General features: G+C 44.6%; 1 protein-coding gene across 7 annotated transcripts in view; it reads left to right on the forward strand.

Moving 5' to 3' along the window:
* Positions 1-1481: 1481 nt before the first annotated feature.
* The window catches only part of LOC130357960 (transcription factor ETV7-like), a 60326-nt gene continuing 38558 nt past the window's right edge, over positions 1482-23249 (forward strand). For 3 of the 7 annotated variants that reach the window (XR_008889341.1, XM_056560735.1, XM_056560741.1), the window contains exons 1-3: positions 5476-5618; positions 5793-5889; positions 5970-6033. Coding sequence is in view for 6 of the 7 variants with exons in the window: in XM_056560735.1 (XP_056416710.1) it covers positions 5992-6033 (42 nt within the window). In the remaining variant the exon portion in view is untranslated. Of the gene's footprint in view, positions 1506-3421; positions 3445-5344; positions 5366-5475; positions 5619-5792; positions 5890-5969; positions 6034-23249 lie in introns of those variants that run through there. The other 4 variants (XM_056560738.1, XM_056560737.1, XM_056560736.1 and 1 more) reach the window with 4 other exon arrangements.

Consider the following 23249-nt stretch of genomic DNA (forward strand, 5'->3'; position numbering starts at 1 on the left):
CAACAAGCTGATGATCTTTCCTCCCGTTTAGTTAAGAGAGGCTATCCGGTGAGCATCATTCATAATGCCTATACTTAAGTTATGAAGATTCCTAGAGAAAGGCTCATATCTAAATCTAAGAGAGGAACTAAAAGTGAAATACAAGACAAATTGTTTGCATTTGCCTTCAAGAATAGTGCAATGAACTCCATAGGGAAAACTGCTATTAACAAGAACTGGCATCTTATAGAAAGTGACAATGACCTGTCAGCTATAGCCATAAGAAAGCCTATTGTAAAATATCGGAGGAACAAGTCATTAGGAGAATTACTAAATGACAATGCTAGAGCTATAGAAAAACACAAGAAGTATTGGCTGATCAGTGTTGCCCCAAAAAACATGTGACCAGTGTTGCCCCAAACAAAAAATGTGTAAATTGTCCACAATGTAAATATAACGTTAACACAGATAGGATTAAATTAGGACATACTTTTTGCTCTATGCATGACCTTATCACATGTCGCACTACTCATGTTGTTTACTTCTTAATGTGCAGTTGTATGCGCTTCTATGTAGGCAAAACTGTGAGACAGCTGAGGATTAGGGTACGAGAGCACCTCTATTCCATTAAAATTCCAGTACATGAGAGAGGTGCATAATAGTCAGACAGAAGGAATTAAAGGGGTATTCCAGGAAAAAACATTTTTTATATATCAACTGGCTCCAGAAAGATTTGTAAATTACTTCTATTAAAAAAATCTAAATCCTTCCAATAGGCATCAGCTGCTGAAGTAGACTTGTTCTTTTCTGTCTGGCAACAGTGCTCTCTGCTGACATCTCTGCTTGTCTCAGGAATTGCACTGAGTAGAATAGGTTTGCTATGGAGATTTGCTTCTACTTTGGACAGTTCCCAAGACACATGTCATCAGAGAGCACTTAGACAGAAAAGAACAACTCAACTTCAGCAGCGAAAAAGTACTGAAAGGATTAAGATTTTTTTAATAGAAGTAATTTACAAATCTGTTTAACTTTCTGGAGCCAGTTGATATATAAAATAAGTTTTTTCCTGGAAACCCCTTTAAATTTGGTGGCCTTGAAGTAATTAGATTCACTATTTCCACTACTGATCAGAATACTTGGCCATTACGAGCGGAGGCCATCTGGATTTTGTGCCTTGATGCGCAAGGACCACTCGGTTTCTATGACAGAGTGGATATGGCCCCATTTTTATAATTTATTATTTCTATATGCGAACTGTTTTGATTTCTATTATTACTGGTAGGCTAAGTTGCACTTTTGTTAACTCCTTATCCCTCTTTTTATGTTTCCTGTTTTTCGGCTCAACTGATGTGGTCATGTGACTGCTGATCCACTCTCACCTCCATTTAAAATGCACAGCGCTATGAAGTGACTTGATGCCAGAAGAAGGGCAAAATTACCAGTGATTGCTTCTGAGCGCCCACACATCTCTGCAGTCCCGGTCCACCGGCGTTTCCATATCGGAGCTTCGAGTCTCATATCTAGCGGTGAGTGCGGATGTCTCATTTTGTCTATTCTACTGCATACTTGTAATGTTTTTACTTTAAAGTCTGACCACAGTGCACTCTGCTGACACCTCTGCCTGCATTAGGAACTGTCCAGAGTAGGAGAAAATCCCCATAGCAAACCTCTCCTGCTCTCGACAGTTCCTGCCATTGACAGAAGTGTCACCAGAGAGCACTGTGGTCAGACTGAAAAGAACTACTCAACTGAAATACTACCAGTACCACGAGCCGCACCAGAGAGGCAGCGGGAGATCAGGGAGGTAAACAAGTGGCTCAGAAGCTGGTGTAGGAAGGAAGGGTTTGGATTCATGGAGAACTGGGCTGACTTCGCTGTCGGTTACCGGCTCTACCGTAGGGACGGGCTGCACCTCAATGGGGAGGGTGCAGCTTTGCTTGGGGAGAAGATGGCTAGAAGGGTGGAGGAGTGTTTAAACTAGGGACTTGGGGGGAGGGAACCTACAGCAAAGAGGGGGAAGATAGTGTAGATGGAGAGGTGGGAATTATAAATGTACCTGGGGGTGGAGCGGAGGGAGGGGTTAGAATAGTTAATAGGAATAAGCTTCATAGGAAAATAAAACTTACACCCTTGAATCCCATTAACCCCAATAACATAAAGGATGGAAATGTAAAGTGTATGTTCACAAATGCCAGAAGCCTAGCAAATAAAATGGGGGAGCTTGAGGCCTTGATACTGGAGGAACATATTGATATAGTTGGGGTCACTGAGACATGGCTGAACTCCTCGCATGACTGGGCTGTTAATCTGCAGGGGTTTACATTGTTTCGCAAGGATAGAATGAACAGAAAAGGTGGTGGAGTCTGTCTGTATGTAAGAAGTGGTATGAAAGTCAGTGTGAACGATGCCATAGTGTGTGATGATTCTGAGGATGTGGAATCATTGTGGGTAGAATTACAAAAGGAGGGAAATACTGAAAAAATAGTATTTGGTGTAATCTACAGACCCCCTAATATCACTGAAGAGATAGAAGTTCAGCTTCATAAACAAATAGAGAGGGCCGCCCGGGCAGGTACAGTGGTAATAATGGGAGATTTTAACTATCCAGATATAGATTGGGGTCCGGGGTTGGCTAAAACTACAAAGGGGCGACAATTCCTAAATTTATTGCAGGATATTTTAATGGGCCAGTTTGTGGAGGACCCAACAAGAAGTGATGCCTTGTTGGATCTGATCATTTCCAACAACGCAGAGCTGGTTGGGAATGTAACTGTGCGGGAAAACCTTGGGAATAGCGACCACAATATAGTTACTTTTGACTTAAAATGTAGAAAACAAAGACAGGCGGGGAAGGCAAAAACATATAACTTTAAAAAGGCAAATTTCCCTGGGCTGAGGGCTACACTACAGGGGACATAGACTGGGGGGAGGTGTTCTCAAATACTGATACAGAAGGTAAATGGGACATCTTTAAATCAACTCTAAATAACTATACAGCTAAATATATACCAAAGGGGAACAAATATAAACGATTAAAACTAAATCCTACATGGCTGACACATGATGTTAAAAGAGCAATAAACAACAAAAAAATAGCCTTCAAAAAATACAAATCTGATGGGTCAGCTATAACATTTAAACAGTACAAGGAGCTTAATAAAATCTGTAAAAATGTAATAAAAACAGCAAAAATTCAAAATGAGAGACAGGTGGCCAAAGAAAGCAAAACTAATCCTAAATATTTTTTTAGACATATAAATGCAAAAAAACCAAGGACAGAGCATGTAGGACCCCTTAATAATGATAATGGGGAGGTTGTCACAGGCGATCAAGAGAAGGCGGAGCTACTGAATGGGTTCTTTAGTTCTGTATACACTATGGAAGAAGGAGCTGACATTGGCCAGGTCAGTGCTGGTAACACATCATGTAATGTACTGAACTGGCTTAATGTAGAGATGGTACAAGGTAAGTTAAGTGATATAAATGTAAGCAAATCCCCAGGACCGGATGGACTACACCCAAGAGTTCTTAGAGAGGTAAGTTCAGTAATATCTGTACCCCTGTTCATGATATTTAGAGATTCTCTGGTGTCTGGTATTGTGCCAAGGGACTGGCGCAAGGCGAATGTGGTGCCAATCTTCAAAAAGGGCTCTAGGTCTTCCCCAGGAAACTATAGACCGGTAAGTTTAACGTGCATTGTGGGTAAATTGTTTGAAGGACTTATAAGGGATTACATACAGGAATACATAGGGGATAATTGTATTATAAGTGATAGCCAGCATGGGTTTACTAAGGATAGAAGTTGTCAAACCAATCTAATTTGCTTTTATGAAGAGGTGAGTAGAAGCCTTGACAGAGGAATGGCTGTGGATATAGTGTTTCTGGATTTTGCTAAAGCATTTGATACTGTCCCTCATAGACGTCTGACAGGTAAGTTAAGGTCTTTGGGTTTGGAAATTTTAGTTTGTAACTGGATTGAACACTGGCTCATGGATCGTACCCAGAGAGTGGTGGTCAATGATTCGTACTCCGATTGGTCCCCGGTTATTAGTGGTGTACCCCAAGGTTCAGTACTGGGCCCGCTGTTGTTTAATTTATTTATAAATGATATAGAGGATGGTATTAACAGCTCTGTTTCTATCTTTGCAGATGACACCAAGCTTTGTAGCACGGTACAGTCTATAGAGGATGTGCATAAGTTACAAGATGACTTGGATAGACTAAGTGTCTGGGCATCCACTTGGCAAATGAGGTTCAATGTGGATAAATGTAAAGTTATGCATCTGGGTACTAATAACCTGCATGCATCGTATGTCTTAGGGGGGATTAAACTGGCAGAGTCACTGGTAGAGAAGGATCTGGGTGTACTTGTAGATCACAGACTACAGAATAGCATGCAATGTCAGGCTGCTGCTTCCAAAGCTGGCAGGATATTGTCATGTATCAAAAGAGGCATGGACTCAAGGGACAGGGACATAATACTCCCCCTTTATAAATCATTGGTACGGCCTTACCTGGAATATGCTGTTCAGTTTTGGGCACCTGTCCATAAAAGGGACACTGCGGAGTTGGAAAGGGTGCAGAGACGCGCGACTAAACTAATATGGGGAATGGAACATCTTAGCTATGAGGAGCGATTAAAGGAGTTACAATTGTTTAGTCTTGAGAAGAGACGTTTAAGGGGGGATATGATAAACGTATATAAGTATATTAATGGCCCATACAAAAAATATGGAGAAAAACTGTTCCAGGTTAAACCCCCCCAAAGGACGAGGGGGCACTCCCTCCGTCTGGAGAAGAAAAAGTTTAGTCTCAAGGGGCGACACGCCTTCTTTACCATGAGAACTGTGAACTTATGGAACAGTCTACCTCAGGAACTGGTCACAGCAGGAACAATTAACAGCTTTAAAACAGGATTAGATACATTCCTGGAACAAAATAAGATTAATGCTTATGAAGAAATATAAAATCTCATCCCTTCCCCAATATCGCGCCACACCCCTACCCCTTAATTCCCTGGTTGAACTTGATGGACATATGTCTTTTTTCGACCGTACTAACTATGTAACTATGTAACTTCCTCTGGAGCATACAGCAGCTGATAAGTACTAGAAGGATTAAGATTTTTTAATAGAAGTAATTTACAAGCAAATTGTAAACTGTAAAATTGACAAAGCTGTAAACTGTCAACACGTTGGAACATGTCTGTACAAATACAAATTCCTATCTCTATGGTTTGCACAGTGGGAGAAAAAGTTTTTTTTGTGAAACAGACCAAAACTTTGTATGTCTGTGTAGAGGAAAGGTTTTGCATTTGCCCGTAGCAACCAATCAGATTGATTCTCACAGTTGCTATGGGCAACTGCCCCACTCATTCTCTACAAAGGTTTTGCTGAATCTCCCCCTTTATATTTGTAATTTTTTTGGGGAGATTTATCAAAACCTGTTCGGAGGAAAAGTTACTGAGTTGCCTATAGCAACCAATCAGATCGCTTCTTTCATTTTTCAGGGGCCTTTTCGAAAATGAAAGTAGCCATCTGATTGGTTGCTATGGGCAACTGGTCAGCTTTCCCTCTGCACATGTTTTGATAAATCTCCCCCATAGTGCTTTTTCTGCCACAGATTTAAAATGGCATTTCGTAAGCATGTAAACTTATCTATGTATTTATCTATCTATCTATGTCATTGTCATTTATATTATAATACTTGAGCTATTCTTTTCTTATTTTCTCGCACGGAAGTTTCAATGCCACTTTCACTTTCTACTCAACTATGCTACATGTCAGATTAAGGAAATGTTACTTTCATTTTAGCTCCGTACAGAAATGACACAGCCTTTTATACACAGGACTTTAACATCTTCCCTTAGCAGTAAAGATCGATTGTAGACCAAGGACGGACATCTAAAAAGTTAGTGATCTTTCTTACCTATACCACCAAAAGATATTGTTAGAAGAAATAATCAAGAAATTCCTTTATTACTGTTACAGGTTTATTTCCTCTGTTGTGGAGATGTCAAAGTTGGACACCTACCAAACCACGTCTGACCATCAGGTATGCTCCTCTTTTGCAGTGTTACAAATCTTGGTGGGCTTCCGGTTAGAAGAAATAAATTGTAGGCTCCACTGGGGCAGGGGTGGTTGGATTGTGGATTGATCAGTAGAATGAAGGAACTGCACAGAACTGAATGGAATCATATCTAATACCTAATGGTAATAAAGGTATACTAATAATGATCACTAAATTTACAGGAAAATAACTTCCATTATTATGTGAATTATGCTTATTTATCTAAATGGGGGATTTCCTAACTGGGGCCTTCAAGCTCCTCCCTGTAGCTATACTAAACAGCGACATGTAATATATGTTATTAAAGCAGTCGTCAACCTATTTTCAAGGAAAAGATAGATCCAGCTCACAGGATAAGGTATAAAACGGGATATTTTATTCAAAACTTCTAGAGCGGCATACACACAGGCAGTAAACGCTGATGCTTTTCGAGGCTCTTAAAAATGGTCCATGATAATGAGCCCCATTTTTTTGGAGCATGCTTGAGAAATTCTTCTGTGTTGTTAGTAATATGTGTTTGTTAGATTTACTTTACTGTCATCCCAGAAAACTACAAGCTGGCAATGTAAACATTATTTCCCACATAGCAAACTACTGTACTTTCCATGGTAGTTATTAAAACTCACTTATTACCGGAAAATGTGGTAATTTTCATGTCTCTTCTGACCTCTCAGTCACATTGTGACTCCAGTTCATTACAGCATGTTTCACTTAATAACTTTATATCCTCATTCTGTCAGATGCACCCGAAATAGTTCTGAAAGTCTTCCAGTATCAAATGGCTTGCTATCGCACCTGTCCTAAAATATCACAACCATGTGCAAAATAATCAAGTAGTATCTATGCCTAGTATCCCACATAAGTAAACCGTTTCATTTTTATTTTATTTCACTGTTCATCTTCTACTAATGTAGACAGCAGGCTCTGCAAATGTATGGAACCTTCCCGTCTCTAGTAAATATAGTTATTACAGATATTGCAAGATTAGGCACCTAAATAAAAAAATATTTCAGCTTCCCAATAAGTAATCAGTATTAATCTTGTTAGATAGAGTTATATATTCCTTTCACTCAGAGGGTCCTCAGGGCCCTATTACAAGCAGAGGTGTACCTAGTGTCCCTTGCACCCCTGGTGAGGTGCGGTAAAAGGGTTCCCACATCATTGCCCCCAAACCCCTCACCTCTACCCCCGCAACAACACCCTACCCTTCCAAAAATGTTATCTCACACAGTAATATATTTACAATTAAATTAAGTGACTCACAATTGCCGTATTTTCTAATCTGAGTTGTTAACATTCATTTTCTTTTCCATCAGAAAGACCTCAGGGAGATAGTCTCTCCCTAATAGGTAAATACATCCTTAGGTAGATAGATCGATCCAACATCTTCAGTAGATCCAACATCTTCATGTAGGTAGATAGCTAGGTAGGTGAGTGGGTAGGTAGGCAGTTAGGTAGGTAAACAGGTCGGTAGGTAGGTAAAAAGTTAGCCAAGTAGCTAGGTATGTAAGTAGATTGGTAGCCAGGTAGGTAGGTAAATAAGTAGCCAGGTAGATAGCCAAGTAGCTAGGTATGTAAATAGGAAGCTAGGTAGGTAAATAGGTAGCCAGGTAAGTAGGTAGGTTATTAGGTATTTAGCCAGGTAGCTAAGTAGATAGGTAGGTAGCTAGTCAGTCACCTCCCTGTTCCCCCCCCCCCCCATGCTAGGAGGGAAAAAAAAAAAAACCCTAATCCTTATCTCTGTCCAACGCAGCAATCTCCAGAACAGTAGAGCCAAATCTTTCCTTCTCCAAAGTGCAGGTGCCGATTCGTCACGCCTGCACTTTGTGAGGGCGGAGGTCACATTGTGACTTACTGACAGGCAGCTTTCAACTGTATTCACGTGTGTCCCCTCTATGACACCCGACTTGTAGGCAGTGGCATACAAATTCATTTATGTGCAATGAACCAAGTCTGATCACACAGTAAAAAGTGCTTATACCACACAATATTTTTTGTCATCATTATCACTCAAGCTTTTGCATACAATTCATGAAAGGCCATGGGACTTTTTGATAAATTAGTCATAATAACATCACATACTCCGCAAGAAAAACAGGGTTAAAAAAACATGTACATCACATACTTCATGTTAAATCCCCCCCCCCCCACTTGTTTTTATCTTAAAGGGGTACTCCGCTGTTAGACATCTTATCCTTTGGATAGGGGATAAGATGTCTGATCGCGTGGGGCCCACTGCTGGGGACTCCTGCGATCCCCCCCTGCAGCAGTCCGGTACCTCAGCAGCCCAGAGCTAAGTTTTCTCCGAGGCTGATGATGGTTAGTGCAGGGGACAGGGCATTGTGACGTCACGGCCCGCCCCCTCATGACATCACATCCGCCCCGCTCAGTGCAAGTCTATGGAAGGGGAGTCACGCCCAGGGCCGTTTGAAGGAATTTGGGGGCCCCAAGCAAAATAGACATGGAGGTCCCCCCCTACCCTCTCCCCACCTTACGCACGCAAAAAAATATTATATATACAGGACCATATAGAGATTATATACCAGCTGTACACAGGATATTTATACCCCATATAAGTGTTTACAGCTACATGAAGGAACTCACAGGTCACGTCTTTTCTGATCAGCGTCGTCCTCTTTCCTTTTCTTCACCGTCCGACTCAGACCGCCATGATGTCTTCTTCCAGCCAAAACTTCATCTCTCTTCATCTGCAGAACAAACATCTTAGACTCTGCATTTTTCCAGTGCTCTCCTTAACATTACACAATCTCCTCATCTATAGGCCTGTAATAATGCCCCCCTTGGTGTCCCACTCAGTAACAGAGCATGGTGCCCAACAGTCCCCAACCATGGTGCCTCCAGCTGTTGCAAAACTACAGCACCCAGATGACCTCTGGCTTTCCGGGCATGCTGGGAGTCATAGTTTTGCACCCTGGTTGGGAAACACTGATGTAGGTAGTTAGGTAGCCAGGTATATAGCTAGAAGGGCTGCACGATATGGGGAAACTGTGCGATTGCAATTATGGACCTAAATATTGCAATTTCAATATTATAAACAAATAGTGAAATCCTCCCATTTCATGTCCAATCTCCCCCCCATTTTACATCTATTCCCCCATTTTATATGCACCACTCATTTCACATCTTGCCCATTTCATTTCTATCCCCCCCATTTCACATTCTCCCCTTCCCATCCCTACCCCGTCTCATCTTCCCTCATGTGACATTCTCCCCCCATGTTAACACCCCCCGTCCCAGTAGACAGGTAGTACCCCAAAATTAGATCCCCAGTAGGCAGATAGTACCCCCAGATTGACCCCCTCCCCTCAGTAGGCAAGTAGTACCCCCAGATTGACCCCCTCCCCCCAGTAGGCAGGTAGTACCCCCAGATTGACCCCCAGTAGGCAGGTAGTACCCCTAGATTGACCCCCAGTAGGCAAGTAGTACTCCCAGATTACCCCCTCCCCCCACAGTAGACAGGTAGTGGCCCCTATTAGACCCCACCCCCCTGGTAGGCAGGTAGTACCCCCAGATTAACCCTCTCCCCCCCCAGTAGGCATGAAACACCCCCAGATTACCCCCCTTCCCCCAGTAGGCAGGTAGTACCCCAGACTAACCCCCTCCGCCCAGTAGGCAGGTGGTACCCCCAGAGTAATCCCCTCCCCCCAGTAGGCAGTACCCCCAGAAGAGGGGGTTAATCTGGGGGTACTACCTGCCTACTGGGGGAGGGCCCAGATTAACCCCCTCTCCCCCCCAGTAGGAAGGTAGTACCCCCAGATTAACCCCCTCCCCCCAGTAGGCAGTATCCCCAGAAATGGGGGTTAATCTGGGGGTATTACCTTCCTACTGGGGGGGAAGAGGGGGTTAATCTGGGGGTACTACCTGCCTACTGGGGGGGCCCAGATTAACCCCCCCCCCGTGGGAAGGTAGTACCCCCATATTAACCCCCTTCCCCCCAGTAGGCAGTACCCCCAGAAGAGGGGGTTAATCTGGGGGTACTACCTTCCTACTGGGGGGAAGAGGGGGTTAATCTGGGGGTACTACCTGCCTACTGGGGGGGGGCAGATTAACCCCCTCTCCCCCCAGTAGGAAGGTAGTACCCCCAGATTAACCCCCTCCCCCAGTAGGCAGTACCCCCAGAAGAGAGGGTTAATCTGGGGGGTACTACCTTCCTACTGGGGGGAAGAGGGGGTAAATCTGGGGGTACTACCTGCCTACTGGGGGGCAGATTAACCCCCTCCCCCCCAGTAGGAAGGTAGTACCCCCAGATTAACCCCCTCACCCCAGTAGGCAGTACCCCCAGAAGAGGGGGTTAATCTGGGGGTACTACCTTCCTACTGGGGGGAAGAGGGGGTTAATCTGGGGGCACTACCTGCCTACTGGGGGGACCCCAGATTATCCCCCTCTCCCCCCAAGTAGGAAGGTAGTACCCCCAGATTAACCCCCCCTCCCCCCAGACCCAGTAGGCAGTTTGATAGTAGTACTAGTACCCTTAGGAATTGAGTGCAGAACCTTCACATTCACTCACCGCCAGAGAAGTTGCCGCGCGCAGTAATGTCGGCAGTTCACTCACCGTCACGTCACGCTCTAGGGCTGGCGTCAGGACGCCGGCCCCAGAATTCTGGGACTCAGCGTGATGTCACGTGACATGGTGAGCTGCGCGCACATAGGAGGCCCGGGCCGACGGACGGTGAGCCGGAGCGGGGCACAAAAAGGAGCTGAGGCAGCGGCTTCAGTCTCTGCCTCCCTCTCCAGGCAGGCTCTCGCACTGCTGGCCCGGCAGGCCGACAGAGCGAGCTGCCTGCCGAACGGGATAGCGCAAGAGGACAGGCGAACACCGGCTCTGCTCGGGGACCAAAGCAATTGCTTGGTTTGCCTGTCCTGTTGCGAGGGGCCTGGTCATGCCCATTGTATTGAGGGGTCGGGCATTGACGTCACGAGGGGGCGGCTGTGACTTCACAATGCCCCGTCCCCTGCACCGCCTGTCATCAGCCTTGGAGAAAACTTAGCTCTGGACAGCTGAGGTACCGGGCTGCTGCAGGGAGGATTGTGGGGTCTCCAGCTGCGGGCCCCCCGCGATCAGACATCATATCCCCTATCCTTTGGAAAGGGAATAAGATATCTAACAGCGGAGTACCCCTTTAAGAATCACTTTCATGAGAATCTTCTACCAAAAAAATGGCAAGTAATGCTGAAAGTGAAATGAAGAATACATTTTAGGGAAGATTTATCAAAACTTGTGCAGAGGAAAAGTTGACCAGGTGCCTATTCAATGGCCTTAGTAAAAATGTAAGAAGCAATCTGGTTGCTATGGCAGGTTAAATCTAACCCTTTGTGTACTGTGAAGCAGACAGAAGAAACACCCCTGGGTTATTATTTCATATTCTGAAAGTAATAACTGTTGACTCTTCAGAATCATCTACTGTGTACATGAAGAATAAGGCTATGCCCCCATTGTTTTTGAACTCTGTTTTTAACCCTTATTCAGTTAGTATTTTGATCAATACCAATACTGCGTCCAAAACATAGAAACAAGTGCAAATCTATCCATTACTACTCTGTGCCAGTTCCACTTCTGATTTTGGTAAAAAACACTGGCCAAAATAAGGATCACAATTGGGAATTTAGCTTAACAATATATCTGGTCATTATGAGATGTATTTTTCAGTTTTCCCTCTGCATATCAGTTTTCTATAGGCTTAGATCCAGAGTGAGTGGAGCCTTGCTGCTTTGATCATGAGTAGAGATGAGCGAACTTACAGTAAATTCGATTTGTCACGAACTTCTCAGCTCGGCGGTTGCTGACTTTTCCTGCATAAATTAGTTCAGCTTTCCGGTGCTCCGGTGGGCTGGAAAAGGTGGATACAGTCCTAAGAAAGAGTCTCCTAGGACTGTATCCACCTTTTCCAGCCCACGGGAGCACCTGAAAGCTTTACTAATTTATGCAGGAAAAGTCAGCAACCGCCGAGCCGAGAAGTTGATAGAACATTCTACGTACAGACTAGTGGTGTTTCCATGGGAGCCAAACACTCACCATCCCTGGCCAATTTGACTATGTCCTTTTGGGAGTCTAATCACATCTTCACTACTGATAATCCATTTGCCAACAGCATACAGTGGTACGGTCGCTTCATTGACGACCTCCTCCTCATTTGGAGGGGGGACGTCGCGACCGTACCACTGTTTGCTGCATATCTGAATGATAATCCATACAATCTTAAATTTACATACCAGTTTGATTCACAGACCATGGCATTTTTGGATTTAACTTTCACCATCAACTCATCAAGTCAAATTTCTACCTCAACTCACCGCAAGCCCATCTCCGGTAACACTGTCCTCAGAGCTGACAGCAATCATCCATTACACACCACCAGATCCATACCAGTAGGGGAGTTCACTAGACTCAAGAGAAATTGCTCCGACACGACCACATACAAATCTCAGGCCGAGGAATATAAGAATAGGTTGTCTAATAGGGGTTATTCCCATCATACCTTAAATAGGGCTGAAGGTATTGTAGCCAACAAGGATAGAAGTGCTCTTGTTAATCCACAACACGCACCAACAAAACAAAGTAAAAAACCCATTGTGGCACTCACTTATTCACCCTATTTCAATAACATCAAACAAATTATTAATAGACACCTTCACTTCCTCAGGAGGGATGAAACGCTATCATCCCTTCTGAGTGAGGGATGCCAAGTAGTGTCCAAAAGAGCCCCCACACTTGGTGATCAGCTATCGCCAAGTGTGGTGGTGAGTGAAAAATCCAGTCACTCACACTGGTTAGCTCAAAAGGGTTTTTTCAAGTGCGGACAGAGAATATGCCGCACTTGTAATTATGCAAAACCCACAAAAACTTTCACCTCTGCCGATGGCACCAGGACTTTTTCCATAAAGTCATACATTAATTGTAATTATACCATTGTGGTGTACATCATAGAATGCTCACTCTGTCAACTCAAGTATGTGGGTTACACAACTAGAAAGTTAAAAACCAGAGCGTTAGAGCATTTGAATGACAGTACCACCACATCGAGCAGACACAGATCAGCTGCATCTGCTCACTTTCAAACTGTGCATCATGGTAATACGAGTGGCTTTACCATCTATGCTATCGAACTTGTTAAATCTAACATTAGAGGAGGATGTATCAGGAAAAAATTAGCTGACAGAGAAGCTTTCTGGCAGTTCACTTTAGGAACACGTAGTCCCACAGGTTTAAACATCCGACGGGAACTGTTGTTCCATTATTAATTTCACATATTTTGTCCTGTTAGTCCTGTTACCCTCTTGTTAGTTTCTAGCCTTTTTGGTATGTGGTATTATACATTTTACTTATGTATATTGATACACTTTTTATATATACATTTTTTATATATATACTTCTTTTGTATTTTGCATCTTGCATGTGCATTTTACCTGTATACCTCGATCCCTGTCTATCAGTGTGATGCCATGTACATGGGCGTTGTTTCACCTGGCCCTCCCTTTGATTTGGGTATATAATGGCTCACCTGTGCTCACACTGACGTCACCGAGGAAGAGCGTTCGCGCTTGAAACATGTCTGACTAATGTGCTTTTATCGCTTGCTCCTCACATAATAAAGCTGCCTTCACTGCAGTGCTGGACTCCTTCTTCATTTCCAGTATCCGGGGCGCCTGGCCGGGCACCGGTCCGTGCATAGCACGACACGGGAGGTGAGCTGGACTCTCTTCATTTCTTTGCTGTTTGCTACCGGCTCTCTCGTGCTCCCTCCCAGCAGCCTGCAACAGTGAGATCTAGTGAGAGTAATCTGCCCTCACAGAGCAAGCGTACACACTGCTACGTGGACGGCATCATGAGTTCGACTGCACCTTCCACTGTTACCATGGATCGGGCACAGAAAGCTGCTAACCTGTTTGCCGGGTCTGGATCTGTGGACACTTCTACAGTGAACCTTCGGGTTCTAATGCACAACCTTGAAAGGTTACAACTACAAGAAACCAGGATTTGGTGGGATTGTACCACGCTGTCTAATTATATCTCCAAGGACATAATCCCAAGGGGCTTAAGAATTAAAAAGATCCCTACAACCATCTATTGCGAAGAAATGCTGATGGAATGGCACGAGGCCATCACGGTCTGCTCCAATCGATTCATGAATATCATTGTTAAATATGAGACCAAGAAATTGGAAACCCTGAATGAGGACATTTCCAAGCTACAACAAGAATTGGAGCCATTCCAAGGTATGGCAGACTTTTCTGATTTATTAAAAGTTACTAATGATCGCATTGCTAAGTTAGAGGAGGGTATTATGGAGTCTAAGAAAATCAAGTTGCAGAGGGATATGCAGGACTTTGAACTTAAGCAACAATATGACTGGGGTCGCTGGGACAATTCTCGCATGCAGCCCAGATCGATATTAAAAAACAAGAAACGTGGATATAAAAAACGCACACCCCTGCAGAAGGTTACCTTCAGCTCCTCTGAGATGGACTCCGATCGCGAGGGTGAGAGCACAGAGTCTGATGGATCCACTGCCCCCCATACCTCCATGGGTACTCCGTGTCATGCAGCTCAGTCAAAAAACGCGGAGCGCAAGACAAAAAACCCAGGAGGAGGAGGAGGGGGGGCAGGAAACATCGAAAAAGATCCTCCACGCCTTCGCAGTCAGGCTCGGAGGAACTAGCAGTGATGAACCTGTCTAGCAGAGTTCTCTCCCCGGATCAAACCTCATTACTTGCCAGGGGGTTGAATTTTTCACCGGTCAATGGACTTAATGTGTTTGGCACCCTTTGTGAAATAAATCGTTTTGTACGCAACCTCACCGTCAGAAAACATTTTTTCAGTGAGGACTCTATTGAAATAGTTGATTCTCATTCCCATATGCATGTTAATAATGAATTTCAGGGACAATCATTTCCTGACCAGATTACTTTGAGTCAACTCACTGAGCTGAATGCTCATAATGTTCAACAAGTTGAGGTTGTATCCAAAAATTTCATGCATGTCAACAAAAATCCCTCATTTTACCCTTTATCCTCCCACACTGACGGTATGGATCTTTTCCAGGCCACGGTAGAGGAGGATCTCATCTCCCTTGGTAACACCGCTTCTGCCACTCCCCCCAGGTCAGACAACCTTACTCGTAAGGAGCGTACTGCTCTACAAGAATTAACCACTTATGATGATATTATCATCAGGATGTCTGACAAAAGGGGGTTTGGTAACGGTTATGAATAAGGATATGTATGTTGAGGGAATCAATACCCTGTTGCGGGATCATACCACTGATCCCACCATGAAATTTCAACTTGAGCTATCCAAACTACTTGATGAAGGTGTTGCACTGGGGGTCATCACTGGGAGGGATAGAGATTATCTCTTCGTGAATGAACCAGTCATTCCGGTTATGTATGCCCTGCCCAAAACCTATAAAGGGACGATCCCTCCACCCATGAGGCCCAATGTTTCTAGCAGTGGGTCCTTGTTGGAGCGACTGTCCAATTGGGTTGATTTACTACTGCAACCTCTGGTACAACGTGTTCCAGGATATCTCAGGGATTCTAGGGACGTCTTGAGGGCCATGGAAAATGTACAGTGGACATCAGGCGCATATTGGCTCTCCTGTGATGTAGTGTCTTTGTACACTAATATACCTTGGGTAGTTGCCATGACTGCTCTTGAATTCCACCTTAATACCCACAGCCAATAATCATCAGATCTTAAAGAATTTATCAAAATGGTCATCTGGTTCATCATGTCCCGCAACTATTTCATATTTGATAGAACATTCTACGTACAGACTAGTGGTGTTTCCATGGGAGCCAAACACTCACCATCCCTGGCCAATTTGACTATGTCCTTTTGGGAGTCTAATTACATCTTCACTACTGATAATCCATTTGCCAACAGCATACAGTGGTACGGTCGCTTCATTGACGACCTCCTCCTCATTTGGAGGGGGGACGTCGCGACCGTACCACTGTTTGCTGCATATCTGAATGATAATCCATACAATCTTAAATTTACATACCAGTTTGATTCACAGACCATGGCATTTTTGGATTTAACTTTCACCATCAACTCATCAAGTCAAATTTCTACCTCAACTCACCGCAAGCCCATCTCCGGTAACACTGTCCTCAGAGCTGACAGCAATCATCCATTACACACCACCAGATCCATACCAGTAGGGGAGTTCACTAGACTCAAGAGAAATTGCTCCGACACGACCACATACAAATCTCAGGCCGAGGAATATAAGAATAGGTTGTCTAATAGGGGTTATTCCCATCATACCTTAAATAGGGCTGAAGGTATTGTAGCCAACAAGGAAAGAAGTGCTCTTGTTAATCCACAACACGCACCAACAAAACAAAGTAAAAAACCCATTGTGGCACTCACTTATTCACCCTATTTCAATAACATCAAACTAATTATTAATAGACACCTTCACTTCCTCAGGAGGGATGAAACGCTATCATCCCTTCTGAGTGAGGGATGCCAAGTAGTGTCCAAAAGAGCCCCCACACTTGGTGATCAGCTATCGCCAAGTGTGGTGGTGAGTGAAAGATCCAGTCACTCACACTGGTTAGCTCAAAAGGGTTTTTTCAAGTGCGGACAGAGAATATGCCGCACTTGTAATTATGCAAAACCCACAAAAACTTTCACCTCTGCCGATGGCACCAGGACTTTTTCCATAAAGTCATACATTAATTGTAATTATACCAATGTGGTGTACATCATAGAATGCTCACTCTGTCAACTCAAGTATGTGGGTTACACAACTAGAGGGTTAAAAACCATAGCGTTAGAGCATTTGAATGACAGTACCACCACATCGAGCAGACACAGATCAGCTGCATCTGCTCACTTTCAAACTGTGCATCATGGTAATACGAGTGGCTTTACCATCTATGCTATCGAACTTGTTAAATCTAACATTAGAGGAGGATGTATCAGGAAAAAATTAGCTGACAGAGAAGCTTTCTGGCAGTTCACTTTAGGAACACGTAGTCCCACAGGTTTAAACATCCGACGGGAACTGTTGTTCCATTATTAATTTCACATATTTTGTCCTGTTAGTCCTGTTACCCTCTTGTTAGTTTCTAGCCTTTTTGGTATGTGGTATTATACATTTTACTTATGTATATTGATACACTTTTTATATATACATTTTTTATATATATACTTCTTTTGTATTTTGCATCTTGCATGTGCATTTTACCTGTATACCTCGATCCCTGTCTATCAGTGTGATGCCAGGTACATGGGCGTTGTTTCACCTGGCCCACCCTTTGATTTGGTTATATAATGGCTCACCTGTGCTCACACTGACGTCACCGAGGAAGAGCGTTCGCGCTTGAAACATGTCTGACTAGTGTGCTTTTATGGCTTGCTCCTCACATAATAAAGCTGCCTTCACTGCAGTGCTGGACTCCTTCTTCATTTCCAGGTTAAATCTAACCCTTTGTGTACTGTGAAGCAGACAGAAGAAACACCCCTGGGTTATTATTTCATATTCTGAAAGTAATAACTGTTGACTCTTCAGAATCATCTACTGTGTACATGAAGAATAAGGCTATGCCCCCATTGTTTTTGAACTCTGTTTTTAACCCTTATTCAGTTAGTATTTTGATCAATACCAATACTGTGTCCAAAACATAGAAACAAGTGCAAATCTATTCATTACTACTCTGTGCCAGTTCCACTTCTGATTTTGGTAAAAAACACTGGCCAAAATAAGGATCACAATTGGGAATTTAGCTTAACAATATATCTGGTCATTATGAGATGTATTTTTCAGTTTTCCCTCTACATATCAGTTTTCTCTGAGCTTAGATCCAGAGTGAGTGGAGCCTTGCTGCTTTGATCATGAGTAGAGATGAGCGAACTTACAGTAAATTCGATTCGTCACGAACTTCTCAGCTCGGCGGTTGCTGACTTTTCCTGCATAAATTAGTTCAGCTTTCCGGTGCTCCGGTGGGCTGGAAAAGGTGGATACAGTCCTAAGAAAGAGTCTCCTAGGACTGTATCCACCTTTTCCAGCCCACGGGAGCACCTGAAAGCTTTACTAATTTATGCAGGAAAAGTCAGCAACCGCCGAGCCGAGAAGTTCATGACGAATCGAATTTACTGTAAGTTCGCTCATCTCTAATCATGAGCATCTGCAAGGGGGGGAAATGGACGCAAGCCTTGAGATCTTTTCAGCATGTATAGGCTGACTGTAAGTGACAGGAGTGTGGTTGAGGCTGACTAACTCACCCCTATAAAAATACAAAATGACATATCACATACAATGTACACATCATCACTCAATGGGGGACATTTATCATTGTTGCCTTGGTAAGCATGTTCTGTAGTCTGTAGTAATAGGGGGAACCATACACAATTGTTCATTTTTTAAATATTATTCATGAAAAAAAAACCCACATAGGATTTCCCGTATTTTCCTTAGCCAGATGCCAATGTGGTGTCCCGGAACAGGACCTGGTCCTGTTCCTTTGTCTAGAGTCCCCACAGCCTGAGTCCCTCCATTACAAAAGGGCTCTCCTTTAGGACTAACTCCTAGTCACCTCATATAGACAGTATTTAATGTATAAATGTATATTTAATATGTTATATAGGAGGAATACATCTGGGCCTGTTGGTACCGTCTCTTTCCGGTACCCCTGTGGCAGTGGGTACTGGGGTATTGGAGGTTAGTGCTAGCTGTTTTTGGGGCTAACACTAAGCCCTGGCTTAGTTATGAACTCCGTCTATTAGACGGCTTCCACTACTAAGCCTGTAAAGTATATATAAAAAAACACAACATGTTTTAAAAACTTTATTTCAAAAAACACTCTCCCGCAAGCCCTCGTTAATCATTTTAAGGACATTTATCAAGGGATTTAGAGCTCTTTTTTTGCTTACAAAAATCGCACAAAAAGTCGCATACGCGCCTAAGCAAATTTTTGTGTGACTTTTGGCTGTAAACAAAAAGCTACAAAAGAGCCTACGCAAGTACATTTTATTTTTCACTTTGCAGTGGTCAGGGATTTATCAAGTGTGAAAGTCGCACAAAGTCAAAACCTCTCCAAAACTCCGTAAATGTAAGCCAGCCCGGACCTGGCTTACAAAACGGCTTTGGAGAGCAAATTTTTACATTATGATATAACAACTGTACACAGGAGTCTAAGCTCCATCTGATTCTATCCCGGCTACCCTAACTTAATGACGGGGACACTGCTTTACATCCCCCCTTGTCTCCCACTCGCCTGTGCTGCTATTCTCCTGCCCGCTACCTGTTGCAAGACTACAACTCCCAGCATGCCCTTACAGTGAGGGCATGCTGAGAGTCAGGGCTGCCATCAGAAATTTGGGGGCCCCTTACACAGCTCAAGGCCTGGCCCCCCACCCGACTCCTCCCCACCTATGCCCCCCCCCGCAGGGCCTGCCCGCTATCTTCCCAATCATCAATATAAAAAGAATTTAAACCACAGGACAAGAAAAACAAGAGCCCTTTAGTTCAATGGGGAAGGAAGGAGGAATATTATCACCATACATATTACCATCACACTGTTACTAACCAAATCCTGTACAGTGACCCCCCCGACCTACGATGGCCCCGACATACGATCATTTCAACATACGATGGCCTCTCAGAGTCCATCGCATGTTGAAGGCAGCATCAATATACGATGCTTTTGTATGTCGGGGCCATAGCATAAACGGCTAGCGGATAGCCATTTACGGTGCCCCGTGTAGTCCACTGACGATCACTTACCTGTCCTTGGGGCTCCGGCGCGTTCTCTTCGGGATCCCCTGCATCGTCGGCGCTCTCCATCATCGTCATCACGTCGCTGCGCACGCTGTCCCGTTATCCAATAGGAGTGGATGCCGGGGAAGCAGAGGCCGGAGCATCGGGGACACCCGGGGACGTGGCGACAGCGATGGAAGGCGACATCCAGGGCAGCGGTGACGAGCGGTGACGGTCTGGAGTGGCAGGGACAGGTGAGTACAACTTCCTATACCAGTGGTCTTCAACCTGCGGACCTCGAGATGTTGCAAAACTACAACTCCCAGCATGCCCGGACAGCCGTTGGCTGTCCGGGCATGCTGGGTTTTGTAGTTTTGCAACATCTGGAGGTCCGCAGGTTGTAGACCACTGTCCTATACTTTACATTGCATGGATCCCTCAACATACGATGGTTTCAACGATGGTCCATTTGGAACGGAATACCATCGTATGTTGAGGGACTACTGTATACTGAAACCAATACTACCAACAATACCAGTATACAAGGAGGAATATTATAACTTAACATATTACTATCATACTGTTACTGACCAAATCCTGTATACTGAGACCAATATTCCCAGTATACAAGGAGGAAATATTCCCCCCATACAGTGACCATATAGTGATACATATCAGCTGTACACTGGCTCTGCAGACCGTATAAGGGATTACATACAGTTACATAAGGTGACATCTTTTCTGATCGGAGTCGTTCACTTTCCATTTTCTTCTCCTTCCGGCCCAGACCGTCATGACGACTTCTTCCTTTCACTTGTCTCCACAGAACCTGCCAGACAAACATTTTAGACTCTGCACTTTTCCTGAACCTATAACGCTCCATACAGTAATAATTGAGTGGCTAGATAAGTGGGTTGGGGAAGAGTAGGTAGGTCTGTCCCCCACCCATTAGGTAGTTAGGTTGCTCCAGAAAGTAGACAGGTCCCTTCACATAGTTTCCCTCATTACACAGGTGCCCAGAGTAGGGAGGTACCACCTGTAGGTAGGTCCCTGTGTAGATAGCCACCCCTTGTAGATAGTTACTCCCTGTATGAAGTAGCAGCCCCCTATAAGTAGGGGTTACTCCCTGTAGGTAGGTCACCCTGTATATAGTTGCAGCCCCCTATATACAGTAGTAGCCCCCCCTTTAGGTAGTAGTAGCAGCAGACCCCCTTTAGGTAGGTGATAGCAGCAGCCCCCTTTAGGTAATAGTAATGGCCGCCCCTTTTAGGTAGTAATAGAAGCAGCCCCCTTAGGTGGTAATCATCAGCCCCTTTAGGTAGAAATCAGTAGCCCTATAGGTAGTAATAACCAGCAGCACCCCCTTAGGTAGTAATAACAGTAGCCCTTTTAGGTAGTAATCAGTAGCCCCCTAAGGTAGTAATAGCCAGCAGCCCCCTTAGGTAGTAATAGTCAGCAGCCCCCCTTAGGTAGTTATCAGAAGCCCTCCCTTAGGTAGTTATGAGTAACCCCCCTAGATAGTTATCAGTAGCCCCCCTAGGTAGTTATCAGTAGCCCCCTTAGGTAGAAATCAGTAGCGCCTATAGGTAGAAATCAGTAGTGCCCTTAGGAAGAAATCAGTAATGCCCTTAGGTAAAAATCCGTAGCTCTCTTAGGTAGGAATATGTAGCCCCCTTAGGTAGGAATAAGTAGCCCCCTTAGGAAACAATTGAAAAAAAAACAAAAACATATTTACCTGGCTCCAGCGCGGTCCATGGCCTCTTCTCTTGTGTCTTCTTCTCTGGTCTGTGCTCCGGCGCATGATGATGACGTCATTCATGTGCCGGAGTGCAGAGGACGGAAGCCCGGGCCTCATGTAGGCGCTTGCATAGTGTGGGCGGGCCACTAGAGTGATTGACAGGGCGAGAAGCCAATGGCTCATCACCCTGTCAATCAGCCGAACCCGAGCACTGCATTGAACTATAGGCGCGTCTGTAAGACGCGCTTATAGTTTAATGTGTCCTGGACTGGCCATGGAAGCAGGAGACCGTTGTGTAGACAGTGGTTCCCCCTACTTCTGTGCTGCGGCAGCTGCAGAGGGGTGCAGCGGGGGCCCAGGCCTCCTGGGAGCTCTGGCCCCTAACTGGAGTACTGGCTGTACCCCCCTGATGGCTGCCCTGCTGGGAGTGGTAGTCTTGTAGCAAGTAGCGGGTGGGAGATGTGCAGCGTAGGCGGGAGAAAAGGGGGGAGGGATGTAAATCAGTGTCTCTGTCACTAAGTTAGGGTAGCGGGGATATGGTGCGTGAGATGTGCAGGTGAGTGACAAGCTTTTCACCTGCACCCTGCCGCACAACTACAACTTCCAGCATGTCCTTACTGTAAGGCCATGCTGTGAGTTGTAGTCGTGCGGTGGTGGGCAGGAGACAAGTTTATCACTCGCCCACACCGCACAACTACAACTCCCAGCATGTCCTTACTGTAAGAGCATGCTGTGAGTTGTAGTCCTGCAGCAGGGGGTTGGTGACAAGCTTGTCACTCGCCTGCACATCTCACGCACCACATGACTAAAACTCCCAGCATGTCCATACTGTAAGGGCATGCTGGGAGTTGTAGTCATGTGGCACAGGAGATGTGTGTGTGTGTGTGTGGGGGGGGGTGACAATAAATGTATTAACCTATTTTTCTATTTTTTCTCATTTCAGATCCATGTATCCTGTGGACTACTTTGGATTCGGTGGACTACGTCGATGACCAGCGTTTTTTTTTTTTTTTTTTGTTAAATGTTAATAAAACGGTTAACAAGGGCTTGTGGGGGAGTGTTTTTTGGAATCATTTTTTTTTTAAATGTGTTGTGTTTTTAACATTTTTTTATTTACTTGACAGGCTTAGTAGTGGAAGCTGTCTAATAGACGGAGTCCATTACTAAGCCCTGGCATAGCGTTACCGCCAAAAACAGCTAGTGCTAATCCCCAATTATTACCCCGGTACCCACCCCCACAGGGGTACCAGGAAGAGCCGGTACCAACAGGCCCGGAGCATCAAAAATGGTGCTCCTGGGCCTAGGCGGTAACAGGCTGGTGTTATTTAGGCTGGGAATGGCAAGTAACAATGGTCCTCACCCACCCTGGTAACATCAGGCTGTTGCTGCTTGGTTGGTGTTTGGCTGAGAGTAAAAATATGGGGAACCCTATTCATTTTTTAAATATATTTATTATTTATGCAAAAAAAAGCATAGGGTTCCCCCTATTTTTATTCTCAGCCAAATACCAACCAAGCAGCAGCCTGATGTTACCAGCCTGGGTGACGACCATTGTTACTGGCCCTCCCCAGCCTAAATAACACCAGCCTGTTACCACCTAGGCCCAGGAGCGACAACATTTGGCCTGTTGTACCGGCTCTTCTTGGCACCCCTGTGGCGGTGAGTACTGGGGAAATAATTGGGGGTTAGCACTAGCTGTTTTTGTGGCTAACACTAAGCCCGACTTTCTGTCT

The sequence above is a fragment of the Hyla sarda genome, chromosome 2 (assembly GCF_029499605.1).
Source record: "Hyla sarda isolate aHylSar1 chromosome 2, aHylSar1.hap1, whole genome shotgun sequence".
NCBI lineage: Eukaryota > Metazoa > Chordata > Amphibia > Anura > Hylidae > Hyla > Hyla sarda.